Source organism: Crotalus tigris, unplaced genomic scaffold, assembly GCF_016545835.1.
Source record: "Crotalus tigris isolate CLP2741 ecotype Arizona unplaced genomic scaffold, ASM1654583v1 scf7180000018221.231157, whole genome shotgun sequence".
NCBI classification, from domain to species: Eukaryota; Metazoa; Chordata; class Lepidosauria; order Squamata; family Viperidae; genus Crotalus; species Crotalus tigris.
The window spans coordinates 125,518-149,531 of record NW_024096889.1 but is presented as its reverse complement, the minus strand read 5'-3'; the positions used below and the strand labels follow the sequence as shown (position 1 = coordinate 149,531).

General features: G+C 39.5%; 2 protein-coding genes across 2 annotated transcripts in view; one reads left to right on the top strand and one right to left on the bottom strand.

Moving 5' to 3' along the window:
* The first annotated feature begins 1,098 nt into the window (after nucleotides 1-1,098).
* Nucleotides 1,099-4,884, top strand: RXFP3 (relaxin family peptide receptor 3). Its single transcript, XM_039349044.1, has one exon. It carries the CDS (start codon nucleotides 1,632-1,634, stop codon nucleotides 2,967-2,969), a length of 1,338 nt encoding a protein of 445 aa, XP_039204978.1. The 5' UTR covers nucleotides 1,099-1,631; the 3' UTR covers nucleotides 2,970-4,884.
* A 6,114-nt stretch (nucleotides 4,885-10,998) lies between these two features.
* SLC45A2 (solute carrier family 45 member 2) overlaps nucleotides 10,999-24,014 on the bottom strand; it is a 29,235-nt gene continuing 16,219 nt past the window's right edge. The window contains exons 4-7 of the mRNA XM_039349043.1: nucleotides 19,456-19,599; nucleotides 15,896-16,019; nucleotides 13,983-14,188; nucleotides 10,999-11,495 (exon numbers count right to left, since the gene is read on the bottom strand). Coding sequence (XP_039204977.1) covers nucleotides 11,265-11,495; nucleotides 13,983-14,188; nucleotides 15,896-16,019; nucleotides 19,456-19,599 — 705 coding nt within the window. The 3' untranslated portion in view covers nucleotides 10,999-11,264. The remainder of the gene's footprint in view (nucleotides 11,496-13,982; nucleotides 14,189-15,895; nucleotides 16,020-19,455; nucleotides 19,600-24,014) is intronic.

Here is a 24,014-nt window from a genome sequence, read left to right as displayed (position 1 = left end):
ATTATGTCTGACTTTATGCAGGTAAGTAAAATGCATTGTGAAGGAAAGATTTTAATCTCTTTTAAAATATATCAGACAGTTATATCAAGTCTCTGAGACCCTTTACATAGCAAAGAATCAGGACAGCTGACCATAGTCATTTTGTAGCAAGGCAATGAAAAAATAATTTTATATGTGCTCTTGAGCCCACTTACAAATCCAGTTTAAATTCTTTTTAGCATCACACTGCATATATATTTACATGCTGATTGCATTCCATCCATAGGTCTATAGCCATTTTTAGCTTCTAAAAATGCACGTTATGATTCCACTGACTTCTGAAATATATCCTACTGAATTGAGTGGGGCTTCCTTTTGAACTAACTTATATAAAATTACATTGCAAGTCATTGAACAGAATAACTTGCTCTGAATTATGTTGGTTACCCAAATGGGTAGATGTAGACTATGTAGTTGTATTTTCTTCATCTCTGATTTTGTATCACCTAAAGTATTTGAAGTTTGCACGTTTTGTTGCATTTTGATTGGTCCTAATAAATATTTTATTCATCAATGTCTTTTGCATTTATTTTTCCACTTTCCTTTTAAAAGGAAATATAATAGCAGAAAGCTGAGTTCCACAAATAAATAAAACATTATTATAACTGAAATCAAAAACTGCTTATTTATCTAAATTCTTTTTTTTTCTCTACTTGGCACATTAAAAAAAGTCCTATCATCATCACTCCCACTATCCATTAAAAAAAAATCTAATCACTACCGCTGTTCACCAAGTTTTATTGAAAATAACTTGTGGGGAACTTTGTGATGAATTTATAAATAGAAAGCAGATATTACATACATATGAAATGGGGATAGTAGTTGTGGGATTAAATGGAGAGATGTGCAAAGATCATATGAAACAATTCAAAAGAGTTTTGACCATTTAAGGTACCGTGAGTCCTTTCTGAAGCCGCTGGTATAGATTAAAACAGATTTCTATCTCGGCAGCAGCCAATTTGATTGTAAAAGGAGAGGCGGGGGCGGGAGGGCGTTGCAGGACCTTGGAGAGCACCAGGCGCGCGTTGTTGCGCGCGCACGTTAAAAGCAGCCCGCGGAGTCTGATACGCAGTAGAACCATCTGCAACGGAGCGGGAGGCAGAACTTGCATTGAGCGATAGTTGCAGATTGGACAAAAGTGTTAAGAAATGCTGCTGTTTGGGAGATGGCCGGAAGACCCGCGTTCAACTTCAATCGGGCTTAGTTAGCTGCACGCTCAGTAGCCGGCAGCGACTTCTGGAAGGCTCCGCTGCCAGATCTACCCCAACAGTGAGTGACTTTCCTTGGAGCTCCCCCGAAGTCTGTGGTCTCCTGTCTTTGGATCTGGTTCGGGCGTCCGGCAGCTTGGATGTCCTCTCGCCTCAGTTCCCAAGAAGATCAGCTGTGAGCTTCCTCCAGCTGCCACTGCTCCGTACCTTTTCTTCCCAAATTCCCTGCCAAAGATCTCGCAGCCTAGGTAGACTCTCTCCCGCTTGCCGGCTGAATGGAATCCTTCCTTTAACTGGCGACTTCTGAAAAGAGAGACCTTTTTTTTTTCTTGAGTGGCAGCTTGTTATGTGGAGCTGAGAAGACACACAAATTTCCCTTCTGCCATGGGATGCTCGCTTGCAGCTACTGATAGCATAAAAGAAGCAGAAGCAGGAGGAGAACTCAACGCTTTCCCCAGCCTGCTAGAAGAGAGGCTGTTAAGCAATGGCACCAACGAGTCCCTGCAGGAGTTCTGGAGAAGCTTCCTCAAGCTGGAGAGAGCAGATGGACTACAGGGAGGCAGTTCTATCGTCCTCCGGATCTTCATCTCCATCATCTACTCTGTGGTGTGCGCCCTCGGTCTAATTGGCAACGTGCTGGTGCTCTACCTGATGAAAAGCAAATGGAAAAAGTCTTCCATCAATCTCTTTGTGATCTGTTTGGCAATGACTGATTTCCAGTTTGTCCTGACTCTGCCCTTCTGGGCAGTGGAGAATGCTCTGGATTTCACCTGGCTCTTTGGCAAAATCATGTGTAAGATGCTTTCCTATGTGACAGCCATGAACATGTATGCCAGTGTTTTCTTTCTCACTGCCATGAGCGTTGCCCGCTACCATGCAGTGGCCTCTGCCCTGAAAAGCAGGAAACGAGGAGGGCTCTTAGATGGCTGCTCTTCAGCTAAATGGTTGTGTGCACTCATATGGATCCTAGCCATTCTAGCTTCTCTGCCCAATGGCATCTTCTCCACCACCTCCACTATCTTTGGTGAGGAGTTCTGTCTGGTCAAGATACCTGATAGCCAAGGCAACAATACTCCATTCTGGTTGGGGCTCTACCATGCCCAAAAGGTCCTGCTGGGCTTTCTGTTGCCTTTGACCATCATCACCCTTTGCTACCTTTTGCTGGTGCGCTTCATTAGTGACAGACATGTGGGTGCCGGTTCCTGTGGGCCAAGTACTAAGCGCCGATCCAAGGTGACCAAATCAGTGACTATTGTGGTACTGTCCTTCTTCCTTTGCTGGCTGCCCAACCAGGCACTCACTACCTGGGGTGTCCTCATCAAACTGAACCTTCTGCACTTCAGCCATGCTTACTTTCTCTCTCAGGCATACCTCTTCCCCATCACAGTCTGCCTGGCACATTCCAACAGCTGCCTCAATCCCATCTTCTACTGCCTCATGCGCAGGGACTTCCGTAAAGCCCTCAAGAAGCTGTTGTGGAGGATTGCTTCACCCTCCACCACCACCATGCGCCCATTCACGGGTACCAGCAAGCCTGAGCAGGAAGAGCAGGTACTGAAGAACCTAATGACCATTCAGCCTGCAAGCAGTTCTGCTCCTCCTCTTCTTCCTCCTGCTAGAGCAGATGTTCCTGATGCCATCTGTTATCCCCCTGGGATGGTGATGTACAGTAGCTGCTCTAATATTGTTCCTTCCATCACTTCCATTGAGCTGTATTGTTGAGTCTGAGAGACTGACACCAATGAAGAAAGAAATCCATTCTGTCCCCTGAATCAGTAGATGTGGTTCCTGTGTTGAAGCATTCCTGGAACTGCCTTATTGTGGGATGGGGGAGTTGGTCAGTGTCTGAAGAGCCGTACTTCTTGGATGGTTGGGTGTTTATCAACATGGAAGAAAATGAGGACAGTGTATTCTAGTACTCAGGGAAGAAATGTGGGAGCATGGGGAAATTTATGAAATGACTTCACTTGGAATGCCAACTGCTGCACCTTAATAAAGGTAAAAGTGGGGAAAGTGGAGACAAGAGTGATCAAAGTCTGAAGTAACTTCAACAAGGGGAAAGCTTGTATTAGGGGAGGGATGTGGAATTAGGCATGGAAGGGAAGAAGTAGACAGAGAAAATCAGGATTCTAGACAATGACAAAGGATTGTGGAAGATAAAAAAAATCTAGATAGTGACATTGACACTGTGATGGCCATGACTTTGAACAATTTTATTTGTGAAGAATAAAGCTAGGCATGATGAGTCCACATATCTTCAAAAGCCATGTTTCTGAATACAAACCGCCCAGAAACAACAGCAAGAAAAGCCCTTGCTGTCATATCCTGCTTATGAGCTTTCCATGGGCATCTGGTTTGCCATTAGAGTAACTGAATGTTGAATTAGATGAATTTTTGATCCAATCCAGCAGACAGGCTACTTTTATGGGTTTATGAGACTATAATTTCTATAATAGTAGGGTGTGAGTGTTTTAAGGAAGTTTTTTTTAAGATTAGTCCAAATAAAATAATATCTGCATTTCCAATTATGGTGTACTCTCTGTTCATTGGAATTAAGAAAGACTTCTCCACTTAACTCTGTTTCCTTTCCTAGTAAGAAAAGTGAAAGGCTAAGTTGAATGATGTGGAATGCATTCATCCTAGTTAGAGGGGATGATCCGTAAATAGAAAAACAAAGCATGTTTATTGTTGATCCTCATTAAAATAATTCCATCTTCATAGGATGGAACCCGGGATTTTAAGATGAACCATGTTTGGAAATCATGTATTAGGACTAAGCTCTTTTTAGTTTCTTCAAACTATAGAAGAAGAGAGGGAGGGCTGGAGGAGTGAGCGAACAAAAGAGGGAGAAAGCAGCTCTGCTAAATTGTTCCACTCTTGAATCTAAGATTGAAAACAGGAGAAATTGTCCTTGTAACTTCAGAAAGCTATTGCTCTGCCACTGGGCCATGTGTCTATCATTTTCTTTGAAATGATTTCATTTGTAAAACTGTGGGGAAACAGATAGGACTTCAAAAGACCGATAAAAGTCAAAGGCAGATTATGAAAGAGGCTTTGAAGAAAAATCCCAAGAACTGGTATTAACAAACTGTAGCTGGCAAGCATGGATTTAAGCCAATCAAGGACCCTCTTGCTACTTCAGGCTGGTGTCTATTCTGTTTAGGTAGATGACACTTTTGTTTGATCCCAGCATTTGCTAATATAGCTCCTTGGAAGATGGAAATGCTATATAGTTGCTATTATTCTGAGTATTGGCAGAATATGCCATAATTTATCCACCTAGAACAGGGGTGTCAAACTGCCGGCCCACAGGCCGGATGTGTCATCCCAAAACCACACCCACCCCATTACCGGCAATGGAGGAAAAAGCTCCGATATGTTGCGCGACGTCATGTGACGTCACGAGTTTGACATGCCTGATCTAGAAAGATGGTCCTTAAGCTTCAATTCCAGATAATGATCTTTAGAGCTCCATTCCCCATTTAGCATCAATCGTGGTGACATCAACTTCCCCTGCAGCTGGCAATATTTGTACCTTTTAGCAAATAACTCCTGTAAATTGAAGGGCTGGCCTAATAATTAAGGATGGATCATACTTGACTGAAGAAAGAAGAAGGCTTTATAGTATATTTTCTGTATCAACACTGTTTCATTACATGTGAACTATTAAATATCTGTATCCATATCAAGCATTGTCATGTCTTTACAAAACAAGGTGGCTTGCAGCTGGAAAAGTTTGGTCATGGAAAGAAGCACTTATGTAACTTACTGGAAAGAAGCTAAGAACTATTTTTTAGTTCTGTATATAGCTAGTAATTTCAAGTGTTTTTGTCATTACTATGAATAGGGATGCCAATCATATAAAGCTGAACTAGAAAGGGAAAATTTAGTTATTCTGATAATGAATGCAAGAATGCAACCCTTTTCTTCCTCCCAGGAGTGCACAAGTAAAGAAGGGAAAACACAGAAAATGGTGGCTCCTACTCTACCCTGTAATTTTTCATGCATTTTGCAACACACAGTCTTAATCAGGAGGAAGGGTAATTTCCCTTTGTCCACTGCAGTCTTATTGAATCTGAATTGCTCTAATTTTACACTAAAAAAGTAATCTGAAGAAGTTTCTCAGCCATCTGCAAATGGCACCCCACATTTCAAGGTTAAAGCAAACACTGTGGACATTTCAGTTTTTGGTCATGGGATAAGAAACCCATTCAGGGGAATACAGAAAGTCCTGGGGTTTTACTGAACAGACCGTTTCTATGTCACCAATCTAGAGGCATTGTGCTGCTTTCCTGTGAATGTCATCCCTAGTTTCTGGAACGATTGGGGAAAATGATGGGAAAACATCAAGAAGACGCTGTCTCAATGGGTGAGACAGATAATTGCATGATGAATTCATAATATGAACAATAGAAAGTTACAACATTAAGAGAACCAGTACAGATTCAGGTGTTGGGCTAGAACCATAAAGGTCTAAGTTCAAGTCCCTCGCAACCTAAGAAATTCACTGGGTGAATTTGAGCTAATCTCTCTCAACCCTGCCTACCTCATGGAGTGCTTGAGCAGATGCCCTGGATAATTTGCCTTTAGAGGGTACATCTGCACCTGACATTCCATTTCAAAGATCCTCTTAAGGAATCAGTTTCTACTCCTGCCCTGCTACTCAGGGAAATGAGGAGAGGGGTGTGTGATTGCATGGTGTTTCCATCATGCAATCTCCAGCTCTGATTTATTTTGACATGGAAGGGCAATTGAGAAGCACAGGCAAGCATTTTACCCAGGAGGTGAACCATAGACTCCTTAGCACAACGTATCTCAGCCTTGTGAGCTTTAAGATGTGTGGACTTCAACTCCCAGAATTCCCAATCAGCATACTGGCTGGGAAATTCTGGGAATTGAAGTCCATACATTTTAAACTTTAAAGATTGAGAAACACTTCCTTAGCCTTAGCCTTTCAGTTAGATTCTGAAGAGGATCTCCCTTTGTTGGGGTTTTAAATAAAATTGCAGAACCTAAACACCAATCCAGGAGAAAAATTCTCAGTTGTTTCACAACCAAAGATGCAGCCCTGCCTATTTTATCCAGGAAAAATATGCAGAAGCTTCTGCTGGTCTTAAATTAAGCTGTAAGCAGGGCTGCCTTAGTACAGAAATCTCTCTTGGCGGCACTTATATTGGCTCCTTTTGCCCTTTCCTGAATGTCTTCTGGGGTGCCTTGTTTTCCAGCCATCTCTGTCTTCTATTAGGCAGGACTTTGGGGCAAGATGCAAGAACCTTTATAAGTTGAATTAGCAAAAGCAAAACTGGCAGCATTCCTGTTTAGCACCTTTTAAAGCAATAGAGGTCTTAAGATAATTAAGTCTAGAGTTGAACATTAGCTGATAGCATTTTAGAGCATCACTTTGAGAACAAGTAGCTGGCAGCAACAGGCCAGCATTAGCTGACCTTGGAACTCTAAACTGTGTCAAGCCTCATTAGCACTAGGAGGGGAAACCATCAGGAAATGCCAAGGCCATGGACTTGTCCCAGAAGTTAAATCAGTTCTGTATCACTGCCAAGAAAATTATATGGAACATCCATGAAGCTACCAGCAATTGGGTTTGACTTGAAGAAGCCTTGCACACAGCATCAAAATGGTGAGTACTGGTGGGATTGAAACTGAAACAGAAACACTGAAAGGGAAGAAGGGAAAGTACAGGTAATCCTCAACTTACAACAATTCATTTGAAGTTACAATGGCACTCATAAAAGTGATTTATGACCGTTTTTCACATTTATGACCATTGCGGCATCCCTATTGTCACGTGATCAAAATTCAGGGGGAAAGCTTATATTTAAAAATAGTTCAGTGAAGTGAATAAGAGAGCAAGATGCATGTGCTCAGCAAATTGAGTGTCAGATATAAGTGAGAGCAAGGAAGAAGAGCTAAAAAAAATCCTCTGCCTGAGCCTCATTATAGCATAGCCCAGTGTTTTGCCCAACTCTTAGTAGAGATGCTTTGTTAGTTAACGCAAATACTAAAGATACAGCAACCAAATAGCATATAAGTACATTTAACCTGATTGTGCCCAAAAGCAAGAATGGGCAATTGTGGCCCCTTTACGACCTGTAAATTTCAACTGTCAGAACTGGCTCAGGAATTCTGGGAGTTGAAGTCCACAGATCATAAAGGTAGTTTGCCCACTCCTACCCAAAATACATTAATTAGATGGCCAGAAGGATCCCCCTTTGCCGCAATATCCTCTCCAGCACTTTGCTGCTATCTAGGACAGGTGCACAAAATTATGGGGCTGCAAGCTACATTGGCCCTTGAGTAGTCTGCCAGTGCTCTCATTCCAAAAACAAGGAGAGGTCAGTACAAGAAAAAAATACTTTAATTGTATTTAGTTAATTAAAATTAAAGATAAATAATAGGATTCCTCCCAGTAATTTTTCCTGAAGCCACATTAAAAGCAAAAATTCAGTAGCAACAGATAGAATGCAACTATTTTGCTCTTTTGACTCTTCTCAGGATCAGATATTTTGGTATCTCTCCTCATCTCCCTGGAATGTTTCTTCTCAGCTCCTTTCCTGCCCAGTTCCTGCAATTCTATTTCCTGTTGTTGCCCCATCTCACTTGCCCCAACCCTTGTCTTACCTATTACCCCTTTCCTTCGGTTTCTACTTCTCTTAACTGTTTACCTTCAACTGTAGGACCATCAATCTACTTGAAAAGTATCTTCAGTTGCTACTGCATTAGGAACCTGAAGTGTAAGTCAAAGTAGATATTATTAAGACAAAAGCTGTGTAGAGTGATGGACATTCCTCCAGTGAGTGAATTACCCTGGTGTTAGCCATTCAAGATAGTGCAGACAAGAGGCACATCAAAGAATATTAACTTTGTCTTTATTGTAGAGTTACATTAATAGAACCTTGCAAGTCTGAAAATATTCCTCCCTTCCTTTTACTCTACAGAAAACTAGGGAGGCTCGGGTTAGGGTTAGGGTTTCTTCTGAAATGTTTCCCATGTTTTTTTTTCTCTTCTGTGAACCAAGATACCTTTTGCAGAATAGTTGCTTAGTCTGTGGCTCTTCCTTCTGTCTCCAAGGTCATTTCCATATACCATTAAACACATTCCAGCTCTGTTGAATACAGTTTATCTAAGATAGAGGAAACTTGCAAGCATTTTTCAAAAAGTAAAGGAGAAAACATTGGATACAGGATCTCTGCTGTGCATGGTTATTTTCAAAATAATTCTAATTAAAAAAAAATTACCCAGTATGTTTACATTTCAGATTCTTAATATTAGAACAGAAGATGGTTTGTTCTTGGCTAGATTCTTAATCAAGGATATTTTGAAAGAGAAAATTCTGAAACAAATGCATGATTCTCAACACCAGCTAATGGTTTGCAAACAGGAGTTGAGTAAACAAAGTGGAACTGTTGCTGAAATATGCTCTTGCTTCTGGTTTGTGGTGTGATCAGCCTTCACATTGTATGAGGATTCATCTTGATCAAAAAGTCCTGCCTCTGCTTCAAAGAATGTATGATGCTGTCATGCTGGTACAATGATACAGTGAATAAAAATTGATTTCTGTGTGTTGTCAATGTATCCAGTTTGATGCATTTTCAGAGCCAGTTTGGTCTAATGCAGGGGTAGGCAAGCTTGGCTCTTTTATGACTCGTGGATTTTAACTACCAGAATTCCTGAGCCAGCATGCCTCAGCTTGGAAACTCTCCCTTTCCCCTCAGCATGGCTGGCTCAGGAATTCTGGGAGTTGAAGTCCACAAGTCATAAGAGCCAAGGTTGCTTACCCCTGGTCTAGTGGTTTAGGCACCAGACTAGAAAGTGGGAGACTGCAAGTTCAACTCCTGCCTTAGCCATGAAAGCCAGCTGGCTGATTTGGGGCCAGTCACTCACTTTCTCAGTCCAACCCACTTCACAGAGTTGTTGTTATGGGGAAAATAGAAGAAGGAAGATGTGTTGGATATGTTCTCTACCATAAGGGCAGGAAAATAAATAAATAAATAAATAAATAAATAAATAAATAAATAAATAAATAAATAAATAAATTTATTTTCCCATTCCCCTATTCAGAGGAGTTTGCGGGCAAAATTCTGGTGATGCCTTTCTTTCACATAAGTCATCTCACTTTTTGTGTGTCAGATTGTTTTTGAAAAACTTACTAATGCTGAGTTTTGCCAATAAAATTATACTGATATGTATTGATCAATTTGCAACATTTACCAGGAAACATTAATGTCAGCTGCATATTTTCATCAAGCATTTATGAATATGAAATATTTTTCATAGCATGGATGGGAGCCACCTTAGCAAGTATTTCTAGAATTTCATCCTGATCTACCATATTTGTGGACAGAAAATCAATTCTGGAAATATTAAACTCAAAATTCTAGCACTACTGAAGAAATTTTAAAAGAACTCCAGCCAAGCATAACACATTTGTTTTCCTTCTTCATATATGGCTTCCCTGTGCTGAATTAGCAACATATAGAAGAAAGCATGTATTTTTATATATACACAAATGATCATAACAATGTATTATACTACCCAATTTCCCAAATCAATTTCCTCTTTAAGAGCTTCATGATGCATAACATCTTATAAATGCATGTATAGCATATGCTGATACCTTAATCTGGGTATCACAATCCATCCATTCAATGAACAATTTAATGTCTACTGATGCCAAAAGATTTGTGCATCGTGGATTGATTCCAGAAGCTATTTCTTATATTGTTAAACAAAAGCATCAACCAGGTCCATTTAACACACAAATCCTAAACAAAGTCTTATTTGTAGTCGTTGAAAGGGCTGGGAATAGAAGTGAAGAGACAGTATTGTGCAGTTTTAAAATACCTGAAAGCAAGTCATGAAGAACATGGGATAACTTGTTTCCTTTCACCCTAGAAGGCGGATCACAGCCAGTTGGTAGAGAGTTCAGGGAATCAGATTGTGCTTAAATCTTTTGAGTTACCTTTTATAATCTCACTTATCTAGATGTGTTGTTTCCAAAATTCCAAGGGGCCACTGATGACTTGAATTTCTGGGAGTTTAGACCAATTATTTGGGTGCCATTGCCACAGAATTGCACAGCAGCTGTCCAGATGAAGACGGAGATACTAACTCAAAATAGTCAGGAACACTGGAACATCATGAGGTAAATTAAACAGTATGCAGAACACACAGAAGAAAAAGGAGGGAAAAAAGGGAAACTCCCCCTTTATACCTGCAGCAACCAATCATAGCGCAGAGAGTGCATGAATCAGCACTCTCTAACTAATCAACTACAACTGTATATTCTGGCCTATTGTACACTTTACTGTTCCAGCTACTAAATTCAATATCCTAATATCTGTCAAATTTGGGGAGATTAAAGTTGTATTATGAGCAATATGACTGTAGAACAAATTATTTTGAGATTTGGACAGACATTTGGCAAGATAGCCATAGTTGAATTTTGCATTGTAGATTATGCAATGAGTATCAAGTGAACTATGATAGAAGATGATAAGATTACTCTAATGATAAGATTACATGGTGTACTGTGAGAATGACCTTGAGAGACCGAAGGAACAGCAGCAGTAGCAGACTAGGTCAACTAAGTCCACAGAAGGAATGGAGGATGGCAAACATCTCAGTGACTCTCTTTTCTTTCTTGGAATGAAAGGTCGAGATGTATTTTAACACTTGCAAGATTGTTATATAACCTTGCAATACAGGTAGTGTTATATTCAAACTTGGTGCTTCTTGTCTGGACTATCTCAAAGAGCCAATACATGTCCTGTGTCCTTTCCTGATTAAGAGAGCCTAACTAGTGTGTGTACTCTTTAATTTTTTAAAGTTGAAGCCCATGGTTTCTGGGATTTATAGAAAGGAAGAACTAAAGAAAGGCACATTATTTTGAAATTGTTAATAATTGATTCAAAGATGTTAACATTACTTTGTTAAGACAGCCAAAATACACCATTGTCCCTTTTTTTTTAAAGAAAAGGAGCAATGACTGCTACAAATCAACTATTTATTGCTTTCATCAATGTACCGAACAAACAAGGCTACAAAGCAGCAACCCAGCAAGGCAACAGCAGAGGCAGAGATCACCACCACCACCACACTGCCAGCAGCATTGACCAGGAGACCCAGGCCCAACCCAACGATGATTTGGGCCAGTTGGACCATACACGTCAGAGCAGCACAGTCAATACCCTTTCCTCGGCTGGAGTCTGCAGCTTCATTGTGTTTCTGATTCTGGAAGCAAACAGAGAAGGGGATGAAGCCAACTGAATCAAAATTACCATTCAGATCATCCAATCATTGTCTATTCACTGGTGCCACACAGTCAAAGCGCATCAATATTAAGACAGCTGGGAACCAAGTATTGCATAAACTTTAGCAATGTGTACATAGAAAGATGGAGTATAAATATAAAAGAAAGAAATAGTAAAAGAATATGGAAAACATGATAGCAATTCACTGTCATTAAGTAAAAATTCCCACATACTATTACCATGATTTTATTCTATTTAGGAATTTTGTGAGAGTGTTAATATTGGAAATCAAGAGAAGAAACTTTTTTCTTGATGTAAGATTAAAAATTTAGTTTTGTTTACAAAAAATCTAGATTAAACTGTTTTACAATGCTGAAAAAGCAAATAATTGTAATAACAAAAATATCTCCATTGTTAAAAAGTGCTGAGTCTTCTTAATTTGATATCATATAAAAATTCATTTAGAAGCTTATAAATATTAGAGATAATGTGGAAATGTTTCTGGATGAAAAGATCTGTTTTCCTCTAAATTGTTTTATTTTGGGGATAGTTTAGAAAGAACAGTTGAAATCAGTCTTTCTCACGTAAATTGTTAGAAAGGCTTTCAAAATTACGAAAGCTCTTGATTATAGTCTTGTGCACATTCACTGGAAATCTGGCTGGTTTTGAGTGAACTTTATTCAGTATGGGTAAAACTGTAACATTCCTTGCAATTTTTGCTCAGAATTTTCACTCTATTCGTTGGATCATAGCCCAAGAAAAATTTTGTAAGATGAAATTTCTGTTTAAGATTTACCTCAAGGATGGGTCGGGCTTGAAGAAACATGTTGACATGTTGACAGGATAGCATTTGGCTCCATATCATATACTGAGTGATATATACATTAAAGGATTTGGAGAAACGTTATTCCAGGAGAAATACTCCCATTGATTTAAATAAGCAGTGTCCAACCTTGGAAACTTTAAAACCTGTGGACTTCAACTCCAAGAATTCCCCAGCCAGTCATGGGAATTCTGGGAATTGAAGTCCACAGGTCTTAAAGTTGCCAAGGATGGACACCCTTTTCTTAATGAAAACGTATATGTGAGAAAATAGTTTTAGTAAAAACTAATTTACTTTAAAATATCAGTACATAGTAATTAAATATGGTTAGAAGCATTCTCAAAAGGTTTTTATGAGAAAGTCTTGTTTCAAGTATTCTTTCTAACAGCTTATTAAATTTGATGGTAATTGGCATTAATCTATATGATTGTTTTTTGTTTCTCAGAATCCCCATAACGAATCATTTAAACTCTTAAACTCTATTTTCCTCACTGGATGAAAGTTTTAAGTAGCACTGAACTAAAAATTCTTTCAAGTTACAGTTCTTATTTGAAATGGATTAAATGGGTAAAATCTCTCTGATTGTCATGCTGAGATGTGACACAATTTAAAAGTTAGGCTTAACATATTTAAAAAGAGAAAATCTCCACTCGATTCCTCCAAAACACACACACACACACACACACAAACACACACACACATGAAATGATTATTGATTCTGGTCTTGCCCAATTTGTATGTTCAACACAACACAATAGCCAAGTTCACCCTGAACCATGGAAGGTCATTGCATGACTTTGGGGCAGATGCTATTTTTCAGTTCGTCCTCAGCTTTATTCTGTTCACATCAGAGAGGTTGAGAACCTGTCCAGCCCAAAAATCTATAAAGATGTGGCATTCTGTAGTGTAGTTATCCTGACTCGCTTTCAAAACATCTGAAGATCAAAGCTGCTTTATTCAAGAATGTTAATGAGATGTAAATGAAATTAAGCATCCATCTGAATATACTTTCCATCCCATTCTGCGTCTTATCTTGCAGTAATGACACAGAAGTAGATAACAGGTTACAAAACATAGGGTATGACATAAATGTGGGGAAGACATTGCAGAGACTGTGATATTTTGCTTCATGGATTATTTTAAATTCAAAGCAAATATCATTTATGAGAGGTATCACTACTTAATTTGATCAAAATAAAGGTAGTTCTTCACTTGCAACCATTCAAATTTATGATGAGCCTTCCTGGGGGTACTTATGACCTGGTTCTGAAGCTCTGATGGCCGGGACACCCCAGAACTAATGGAGCCTGCTGAGCATTTGGCACACTATTACAGTTGTAAGTCAAGGGCTACCTGTATCCATGTGCAAAGTGGAAGCAAAGATAGTGGAGGGGTTATTGGTACCTCCTAATCAGGTGAGGATCAGGCAAAACCAAACACATTGATCCTTGGCCTAGGAATCTAAGCAGTATCTGCTGTATTCAAGAGCAGTCAGATGGTCCCTAAGATATTAGCAGTAAAGAAAATTTGTTGGAGTCCTTCCTTTACTTCACTATCACTCGCCCACTTCCCTCCACTTGAAGGGGAGCTATATGAAGGATTCCACAGCCAAGGTTAAGACAACAGCCCTCCATTTCAACTCACCAATTCCTCCTTGTGGTAATTAGCAACAAGGTTGAATGGTATTGTGTACAGTGTGCTGGACATGACACCAAACAGGGAGCACAGAGTCAGAGTAGAATAGACTTTGGGAAACAGCCCAATAAATCCAGTGCCCAGTCCAAAAAGGAGATAACCAACAAAATAGAGTCCTTTTAATCCGAGGAAAGGTAGCAGAGCTCTTTGAACGTCTGGTGGAAGAAAAAGAATGGGAAGACAAATTAAAATGGCAGCCATTTTTATCTCGGTTGAATATTAATGAAAAGCTTTATTGCTCCCCTTTTTTGATAATAATAGCGACTGTTCGAAGTTACAATGGACGTCCCCAGTACTATTTATGGCTTGGATTCAAAGTTCTGAGAGCCGGATCTCCTTTGCGGTCACATGATTGCATGCGAATGCTCAGCAACCGGCCTGCATTTATGACCATTTGCAGTGTCCCATGGTCACATGACTGCAATTTACAATATATTCTGCTGGAAACTGGGGTTTATTTCTGGTTTCTGGCAGAAAACACCCATTGCAGATAAGGGATTTGCTTAACGACCATTGCAAAACAAGTTGTAAAATAGGAGATGGTGACCCACTTAACAATCAGCATGACTTTTGACTATAATTCTGGGCTTAATTATGGGCATACGTCAAGAACTACCTGTATTTCATTATTTATTGAGGGTGTGCAATCTAAGTTGGCCCCTTTAAAAAGGAACCAGATTATTTATTCTACCCCCGGGAAATTTTTCCATGTGGTCTTTGGGATTTGGGGACTTTTGCTGTAATCAGCATAGAGGACTAGACCAGACAGTCCTTTGCCCTAGTAGAAGTCAGTTTCTTTTTTGTATTTATATCAATAGTAAGAACTAAAGAAACCCTGAAGGTCCATAGGAAATTCCACTTCTGAAACTAGGGATCTATTCATACATTGGAATGTAATTATTTATTTCATGTATTAATCACTTTTGTAGACTGAACAACTTTGGGTGGCATATACATTACATAAGCCCAAAAATCTTTATAAGATGAAATATATACAAAAATGAAGGATTTTTGCTTAACAAAAAGTGGCAAAACAGCATGGAAAAAAGTTTCAGCTTCAGAAAAGTTTAATGATGCAAGGCACATCTTATTGAATTTTCTACCTCTGTGAGATGTTGCTAAGAGTACATATATTTTCTAGTTTTTGAAGCTTTGTTTTAAGCTGCAGGCAGGGAGAGCTTTGTTTCCAGAACTCTGGAATTATTTTGGCAGCCAGGCCCAGATAATCTTGCCACCGATATCTCACAGTGTGTCGTCCTCAGAATACGGTATTGTTAGGAAGGTTGCCACAGAGAACACAAGTGTTATCTATAGCAGAAAAGTACAAGTAGTCCTCATCTTACGACCACAATTGAGCCCAAAATTTCTGTTGTTAAGTGAGACATTTGTTAAGTGAGTTTTGCCCATTTTACATTTTACCTTTCTTGCCATAATTATTAAGTAAATCACTACAGTTGATAAGTTAGTAACCCAGTTGTTAAGTGAATCTGGCTTGCCTATTGACTTTGCTTGTCAGAAGGCTGCAAAATGTGATCACGTGACCTTGGGACACAGCAACGGTCATCTATATGAACCAGTTGCCAAAAATCTGAATTTTGATCACATGATTATGGGGATGCAGCAAAGGTTGAAATGCTCATAAATCACATTTTTCAGTGCCATTGTAAATTTGAGCAGTCACTATTGTAAGTCGAGGATTACCTTTAATATTCTGGAGAGGTGGGGGGGGGTTAATCTAATGAATCCAGTTATTGCTCCATGGTGGATAGCAACAACAGGAGAACTATATCTAGTGGGAAATGTGGCCCCTTAGGCAATTGTGGTGGTGATAGGAATTTCAGTCAAGTTGAAATGGTACTCACAAGAATAGACTGAAGAAGAAATGGCATTGATGCATAAACCCCAACATCCGATCTCTACACCTCTTTTATAGGTCAGATAAGCAGTGGAATTGTGAGGAGCATAAGGATCACCTTCGAACACAATCTATAGTGCATCAAAAGAACAGGATTTAGAATGGGTTGTGACATGGAACCTACACATCTCTTTGTTAAAGAAAGGAGAAATCCCAAAGGCCAGAATGTAATATACAGTATAGGCAGTCCTCAATTTACGACCACAATTGGGATCAGAATTTCCATCATATGTGGTTGTGGTCATAAATCATCACATCACCAGACCCAATTTTATTGCCATTTTCACCAAGGTCATAAGTCAAGTCACTGTGCTTGTTAAATGAATCACATGATTGTTAAGAGAATTGAGCTTTCCCGATGGTGGAGGGTTTTTTGCCGAAAGCCAGCAAAAAAAATCACAATCATGTGACTACAGAACACTTCAATCAGTCATAAATGTGAGCTGGTTGCCAAGTACCCAAACTGCAATCACATGCCCATGGGAAATGGTGCAATGATTTGTTGTTGTTGTTAATTGCGAAGTCGTGTCCGACCCATCGCGACCCCATGGACAACGTTCCTCCAGGTCTTCCTGTCCTCTACCATCTTCTGGAGTCCATTTAAGTTCACACCTACTGCTTCAGTGACTCCATCCAGCCATCTCCTTCTCTGTTGTCCCCTTCTTCTATTGCCTCAATCTTTCCCAGCATTAGGCCCTTCTCCAGTGAGTCCTTCCTTCTCATTAGGTGGCCAAAGTATTTGAGTTTCAACTTCAGGATCTGGCCTTCTAAAGAGCAGTCGGGGTTGATCTCGTCTAGGACTGACCGGTTTGAACGCCTTGCAGTCCAAGGGACTCGCAGGAGTCTTCTCCAGCACCATAGTTCAAAGGCCTCAATTTTTTTGCGCTCAGCCTTTCTTATGGTCCAACTTTCACAGCCATACATTGCAACTGGGAAAACCATGGCCTGGACTATACGCACTTTTGTTGGCAGGGTGATGTCTCTGCGTTTTAGTATGCTGTCTAGATTTGCCATAGCTTTCCTCCCCAGGAGCAAGCGTCTTTTAATTTCTTGGCTGCAGTCCCCATCTGAGGTGATCTTGGAGCCCAGAAAAATAAAATCTGTCACTACCTCCATTTCTTCCCCATCTATTTGCCAGGAATTGAGAGGGCCGGATGCCATGATTTTGGTTTTCTTAATGTTGAGTTTCAAGCCAACTTTTGCACTCTCCTTCTTCACACGTATCAAGAGGCTCTTTAGTTCCTCTTCACTTTCTGCCATTAGAGTGGTATCATCTGCATATCTTAGGTTGTTGATATTTCTCCCGGCAATCTTAATTAAGATTGCCGGGTGCAATGATTAGCAACAGTCAAATTTAAGTCATAAGTGATTATTTTGGAAGCCAATATAAATTCAAACAGTCATTAAATTAATGGTTTTAAGTTGAGAACCACTTGCACTGACCTAGAAAACTGACTATTGGGAATACAAAGCATTGAAAATATCACAATATATCTGCAATGGTTTTCTCTTGGCCTCATCTAGCTTTGGGTTACCATACCACGTGGTCAGTCCCCAAGTAACTAATTGCTCAGTGCAGAGTGTATGTCACGAGTGTGCATCAGTATGGAATAAATGGAATCACTGCCTGCATGAGTTGATCAATTGCCTTCATTGCAATGCTGCCATGTTCACCAAAAAGTCTTTCAGTAATCCAAATGGGTTGAACACTCCGTCAACTCCAAATCTTGACAGTTTTTTCTAAAGCAGGATAGCTTACTCCCAGAAAAACTTTTTATAGTTGACCAGGGAATTTCTCATTTTGATTAAAAGAAATGTAGTCATCTGAGTTTATGGAAACTGGAAGTCTTCCAAAGAAACCCACAATGACCCAGCCTGATTAGCTTTTAGGAAATATTAAAAGGTTATTTATATATCTTAGAGTTTCTTACTGTAAGACAAAAACTAAGAGAGAGGTCTTGTGCAGACCTGGAATGAATTCTATTGAAATCAGCATAATATTCTTCTGAGTAAGCATGCATAGGGCTACATCATATATTTGTTTATTTGTTCATACTAGTTTTAGTTTGTTTTAGTTTAGTTTGTTTAGTTTTTTTCTAAAGCAGGACTGCTTACTAAGTGTGTACTGTCGGCTAGATGAGAGCCTCCAATCAACCTTGGTTGATCACAACAAGCTAAACAGGATTGACTAGTTCCTACTTAGAATGAAGATCCCTAGGAAAATTCTAGAACTGTAAGCTAGACTAGAAAGTTGAATAAACTTCCCAGAAAACAGTTGAGAACTACTTCCATATTTTCCCCAAGCAAATCACATGAATATCTCCATGAGGTCTTCAGCTGAGTTTGATTCAAAGGAGATGATATCTCTGCTGATGAAAAGCAGAGAACAGGGCCCATTTTCAGTCCATCTCTCAGCTTTAGTCTAAACTTTTAAGTGGAACAGCATGTGTTTGTGAGCTCCAGGGAATCATCATTTTAAATACTGCCATTTCATATTTTGGAGAATATGGAAGATAAAAAAGCAAAGATTTTCAAATAATAAAATGCAAATGAAATCCCAAACAACCCAACCTGCCCAAATCTATATAGAAAGTCTAAAGACATTTACTTCCCTGGGATATCTGAGCTGTTAATGAATAATTCTGCATGTTGTCAAAAAAAGTAGAACTATTTTCTGCAAATGAAGAGCAGAAAATCAGAAGCCGAAGAGACATGTGCTATACTGCAGATACTTTAACTGGATATTTGCACTGAGCCCAAGACCCTCAACCCCATTTGAATAATAATAATAATAATAATAATAATAATAACAACAACAACAACAACAATAATAATAATAATAATAATAATAATAGTAACAACACTAACAATAAAGTTGGAAGGGACCTTGGAGGTCATCTAGTCCAACCCCTGCTCAGGCAGGAAACCATTTCAGACAAATGGCTGTCCAGTCTCTTCTTAAAAACTTCCAGTGTTGGAGCATTCACCGCTTCTGGAGGCAGGTTGTTCCACTGGTTAATTGTTCTAACTATCAGGATGAGGTGATAGGTTCTTTTACTAAAATATGTTGCTTGCAGTATAGTCAGGCTGAAACTAAATTTCCCATGTGAAAGCATACAGCCTTTTCCTGTCAATCCTTCCCCCCCTCCCCCACTCCCAACCAGTCCAATGCCATCCAATGGTTGGATATCTAAGTGTTTTGAGAACGTTTGGTGTTTTGAAAAATCGATGTTCCATTCCCAGCCTCTCCAGGTCTCAGTGACCTTGAAGACTGGCACAAACTGGTTCAAAGCATCCCTGGTCTTCCTCAACCGTCATTCCACTCTCCCTATTTTCCAGCACTATTCTAATACATGTTTATTGCCCATTTGTTCCCCGTTCCTCCCCCTCCCCCCCGCCAACTATTGATGGCAGGATGCCGATGAGGTGTGAAGCCGAAAATGGCAAAACTGATACCAAGACTGGATTAGTGGACTATCTAGTTCCACAATTTTTTAATTTCTTTACCTGTCCCATGAAATCAGTGAAGAAAAGCATGTTGGAAAGGAAAGCTGTCCATCCCATCAAGTGACTCAGACATAAGCTGCGGTAGTGAGGTGGCATGTTTAAAAGGGCTTCCAGGAGAGACATAATGGTGATCTGCCTTTCAACCTGGAAAAGGAAAAAAATGAACAAGCTTTGTAAACATCCAGATAGTAGATGGTCAAAGATCCTCCAGTGAAAGATCTGTTACCTTATTTTATGTCTGCTGAAGTACCGTATATTCCGGCGTATAAGGCGACTGGGCGTATAAGACGACCCCCAACTTTTGAGAAGATTTTCAGGCTTTAGAAAGTCACCTTATATGCCAGAAAATACAGTACAATATTGAATTTCTGTTTATAGATGAGCACAATAGGAGCTCCTTTGCTGCTAGAAAGCTTTGTCCTGTCAGTGCTTATTTCTGTAAAAAAAATAGGGCTGGCCACTAGGGGGCAGATTGGATTTAAATTCAGAGAACAGCTACCGTATATTCCTGTGTATAAGACGACCCCTGACTTTTGAGAAGATTTTCAGGCTCTAGAAAGTCGTCTTATACACCGGAAAATACGGGTAACTAAAATAAATGCCTGGTTTCAAATGCCAATCCAACCCCCACTGCTCCAGTGTGCCAGTCCAATCTCCATTGTTGTGACTATGGAGCAACTACCCAAAGTAGTTGGGTAGTTGGTCTCCTGAAATTTGAAAAGCTCCTAAACTTATCTTTTCATCCAGTCATTTCTTGCTCCAATGCTTTAATTAATGTTGCTTTCTAGTGTTTTAATGTATTGCTTTAAGTATTTTATTTCTTTTTTTACAGTAAATCAAGGTGTTTTGACATAGGAAATAGTATACAAATATGTTAAATCTATGAATGAATGAATGAATGAATGATATAAGAGTGCATTAAAATTCTAGCTACATAAACTGTATCTGGGTTGTATAGCTCAGGGGTCCCTAACCCCCGGTCCGGGAACCAGTACCGGGCCGCGGCATGACAGCAACTGGTCTGCACAAACAAGCAAAGCCCCATCTGAGGGATGCAGGCAGCACACAAAACCATACACCCTCTGGTCTGCAGAAAAAGCCTCTCTCCACGGAACCGGTCCTTGGTGCCCAAAAGAGTGGGAACCTCTCGTATAGTTGATGGATCAAAACTCACATGTAATCCCCTGATTTTTCTGGCAACCAAACCTTCTGTCGAATAGACAGGGTGAAATAGTCAGGTTTTTTTAAAGAGTTAAGGAACAAAATGGGTATTTTTTTTTCATTTCTTGAAAAAGCCCAAATATTTCTCTATCCAAATGGGCTAATGTTCTCTGTTTAGGGAAATATCCTGTAGCATGATTGGTGCTTTATGCTTCTGCAAGATGTAAGGTACCCATTCTCTCCCAAAACAACAGTAACCTCCAAAAGTGCCCTCTACTCCTCTAAAGCAGAGGTCCCCAACCTCAGCCACAGCTCATGAGTGGACCATGAGCTGTTTGCAACCAGGAAGCAGAAATGGCGGAGGAGCGTGTGCATGCACATGCATCCCCACTTGCACGAGTACTGGTGAGCAGGTGTGCACATGCTCCATTCGCATAAGCAATGGGTGTGCATGCACACTGCTCGCACAAATGGAGCTGCGCACTCATGCACCACTTGCCACCACACACTCGTGCACCACTCGTGCACCACTTGCCACATGAAACCACCCCCTCTCTCTCCCCTCCCGCCGGTCCGCAAAGCCAGAAAGATTGGGGAACTGCTCTAAAGTGCTCTAAATATTGGTCCTGCTCACTCAGATGATATATTGACATCTCCAGAACAGTCCTCTGCAGCTCCTAGAAACCAAAAGTGTTATTCCATCCTTCTTTGTAAATTTACTCAGAGTTTTAAGGCTATGAGAGAGCCAGTTTGGTGTAGTGGCTAGGCTAGAAATGATTTCTGGTCCCACTTAGTCACAAAGCCAGGTGGGCGGCCTTGGGCCAGTCATTTTCTCTCAGCCTTTGGAAAGAGACAATGGCAAACTATCTCCAAAATTTTTGCCAAGAAAACTTGCCAAGAAAAAGTGTTCAGGCAGGTGCCAGGAATCAAGACTGATTCAAACACACCCAAAAAGCAAACAAAATAAAACAATTAAGGCTATACAAGAGATTGGTTCCCTACTGAATCTATGCTTTCTTGAGTTTCCTAATGAAAGAAAGATAGGATATAACTGTTCTAAACAGATAGCAAAAGACTATGCTATTTCCTTTTTCAAATGCAGATGATGGAATGCAATACAGAACTGCCTTGGGGAAGACTATCTAGCCAATTTCAGAAGCAAGGGATTTTTGTGTCTTGGTTTGGACTGGAAATTAATGAATGATCCTTAACCCATGACGATTACCAGTTAATGTCCATCAGCCATCTTGGAAGCCTTTTTGGTAATCAACCATGGAAGCCCTTCAGGGTCATGGCAAGTAGATGTGCAAGCTGAGCATTGCCCAAAGGCACCATGATACAAGGAGTGCCAAATTAAGTTTTAAAAATCAATTCTCCATTCTAAACACCCAACTGTGTCTGCCCACTTATGTCAGGTTTCACTTCATCCAAAACAAATGTAGCCCATTTGGACAGAGAAATATTTGAGTTACAGAATTTCTCTTTGGGCATATTTGCATAGTTAATATCTTCTGTTCAGTTTTTTAATGCTGGTTCCCCAAAGTTAAAGTTGCTATTGACTGCAGAACATTGTTTGTGTAGTCTTCTTCCTTGGTTGGACAGCTCAGCTTTGATTAAAACAAGATGAAGTGAGGCCCACTAGCTTAAAGCCAAATATTCATGCAGAGAAACCGAGAAGGTGGAACTGTTGAAAACACTTAGGCCAAATATCCAGATATTGGCATAGGCAGATTTGGATGCAAAGTGATCTGAAAAACATCTTCATCTATCTTTCAGAAACAAAGTGCATATTAACATTTCATTTTCCTAGACTCCATCTACTGTACAATGTTATCCATTTCTTTCTAGGATTAAAACTTACTGTAAACTCATATGAAATCAAAATGTACCATAGACCTTCTTTGTGTTTCTCTATTTCCTGAAGTGCATTTTGGGTTTTTTTTTTTTCAAAATGTTTTGAGGATTTAAACATGGTTCAAGTACCAGATTCTTAATGTAATTTGGTTTGAACTTTTTATAGATCAGGAATATCCAATATTTAAAGTAGAGTAAAAAATATGTCATGCATAATTTGATTTTTTTCACTAAATGTTTTCATTGAATGATATAGTACAAATTTGCAAAATTCATTCTTTCCACAACTGCAAAGCATCAAATCAAATCAAAATTATTCAAGTGAATGAATGTAGCCAGGCACACATATTGCTTTTCTGGAATTAATGCCAATGTTTTATCTTCAAAAATTAAAAATGGAAAATTGTATTGAACAGAGTCTCTATCTTCATAGCTGCACTAATGTAGGATTAGCAGATATTGACATAATAGGTTTAAAACAGAAATAAGCAAACTGACACCCAGCCGATGTTATTGATGCCAACACTTCACACCTGCTATACAGCAAAAACCAATAAAAAAATTTAGCAGATGACTTTTGAGTTTACAGATTTTGAGGGAGCTAAGATTTGAAATAAAATCCAGAAAGACCTTTTTTCTTTAGTATACTTCACTTTATTCTTGCTGAGGCCTACTGCATCCGTCAAAGCCAATAACCCCTCAGGGGCATTCCAAAATGATTTTTAAAAAAGTCAAGACAATGGTTGTGTTTATTCAACTGAAGGTTTGTCCTGCTTTATGTGTGTGTTGCAGGTGCAGTGTTCATAAAAAGGGGTGTCAGCACAGTCACCATCTTGATTTTTTTCTAGGAATATATGATATCTAAAGTTTAGTGATCTGTGGAATGTAATCCAGAAGAGTTTAAGACTGGAAACAAGGAAATTCACCCATTACCAAAGATTGGTGGCTTTTGATTTCAGACTTAGTTGTGTTTTGTTTCTTATAACACCAACTTATGAATAGATTGTGTGGTTTGAAGTAACCTCTGCAACGCTGGTTTTTCTTTCCCTTTATCTGGGTCCTAGAAGAGCCATGAAGATCTGACTCTTCACTCAGGCCTTCAGCAAGAGAGAGTAGGACCCCTCACTGGATGACTCTTGCATCTTTTACCTTACTTTTTTAAGTTAAGCACACAAGTTTAATAAATTATTATGATTGGTTGCATAGTCAACCAGGTATTTAGATTGGATTCAACATAATATCCACTACTGAGTCCTTCTCAAGGACTTGGGATAGTTATTTTTATTATTACTATTATGTTACATGACCAACTTTCTATTTCTTATGAATTAGGAATGTAATTCCTAAGGATTTCTACTGTATAAATCAGCTTACCATAATTTGATATTCTCTAGATATATTGATATGGCAACTGCCACTTGGTTTAGCCCATACAGCTAATGACAAATACATTTTTACATTTTTATGTTATTAGTGACAACAAATATCAGAGTGGCACTCCAAAACATCTGGAGGACACCAGATCAATCTTTGGTCTAAAATAG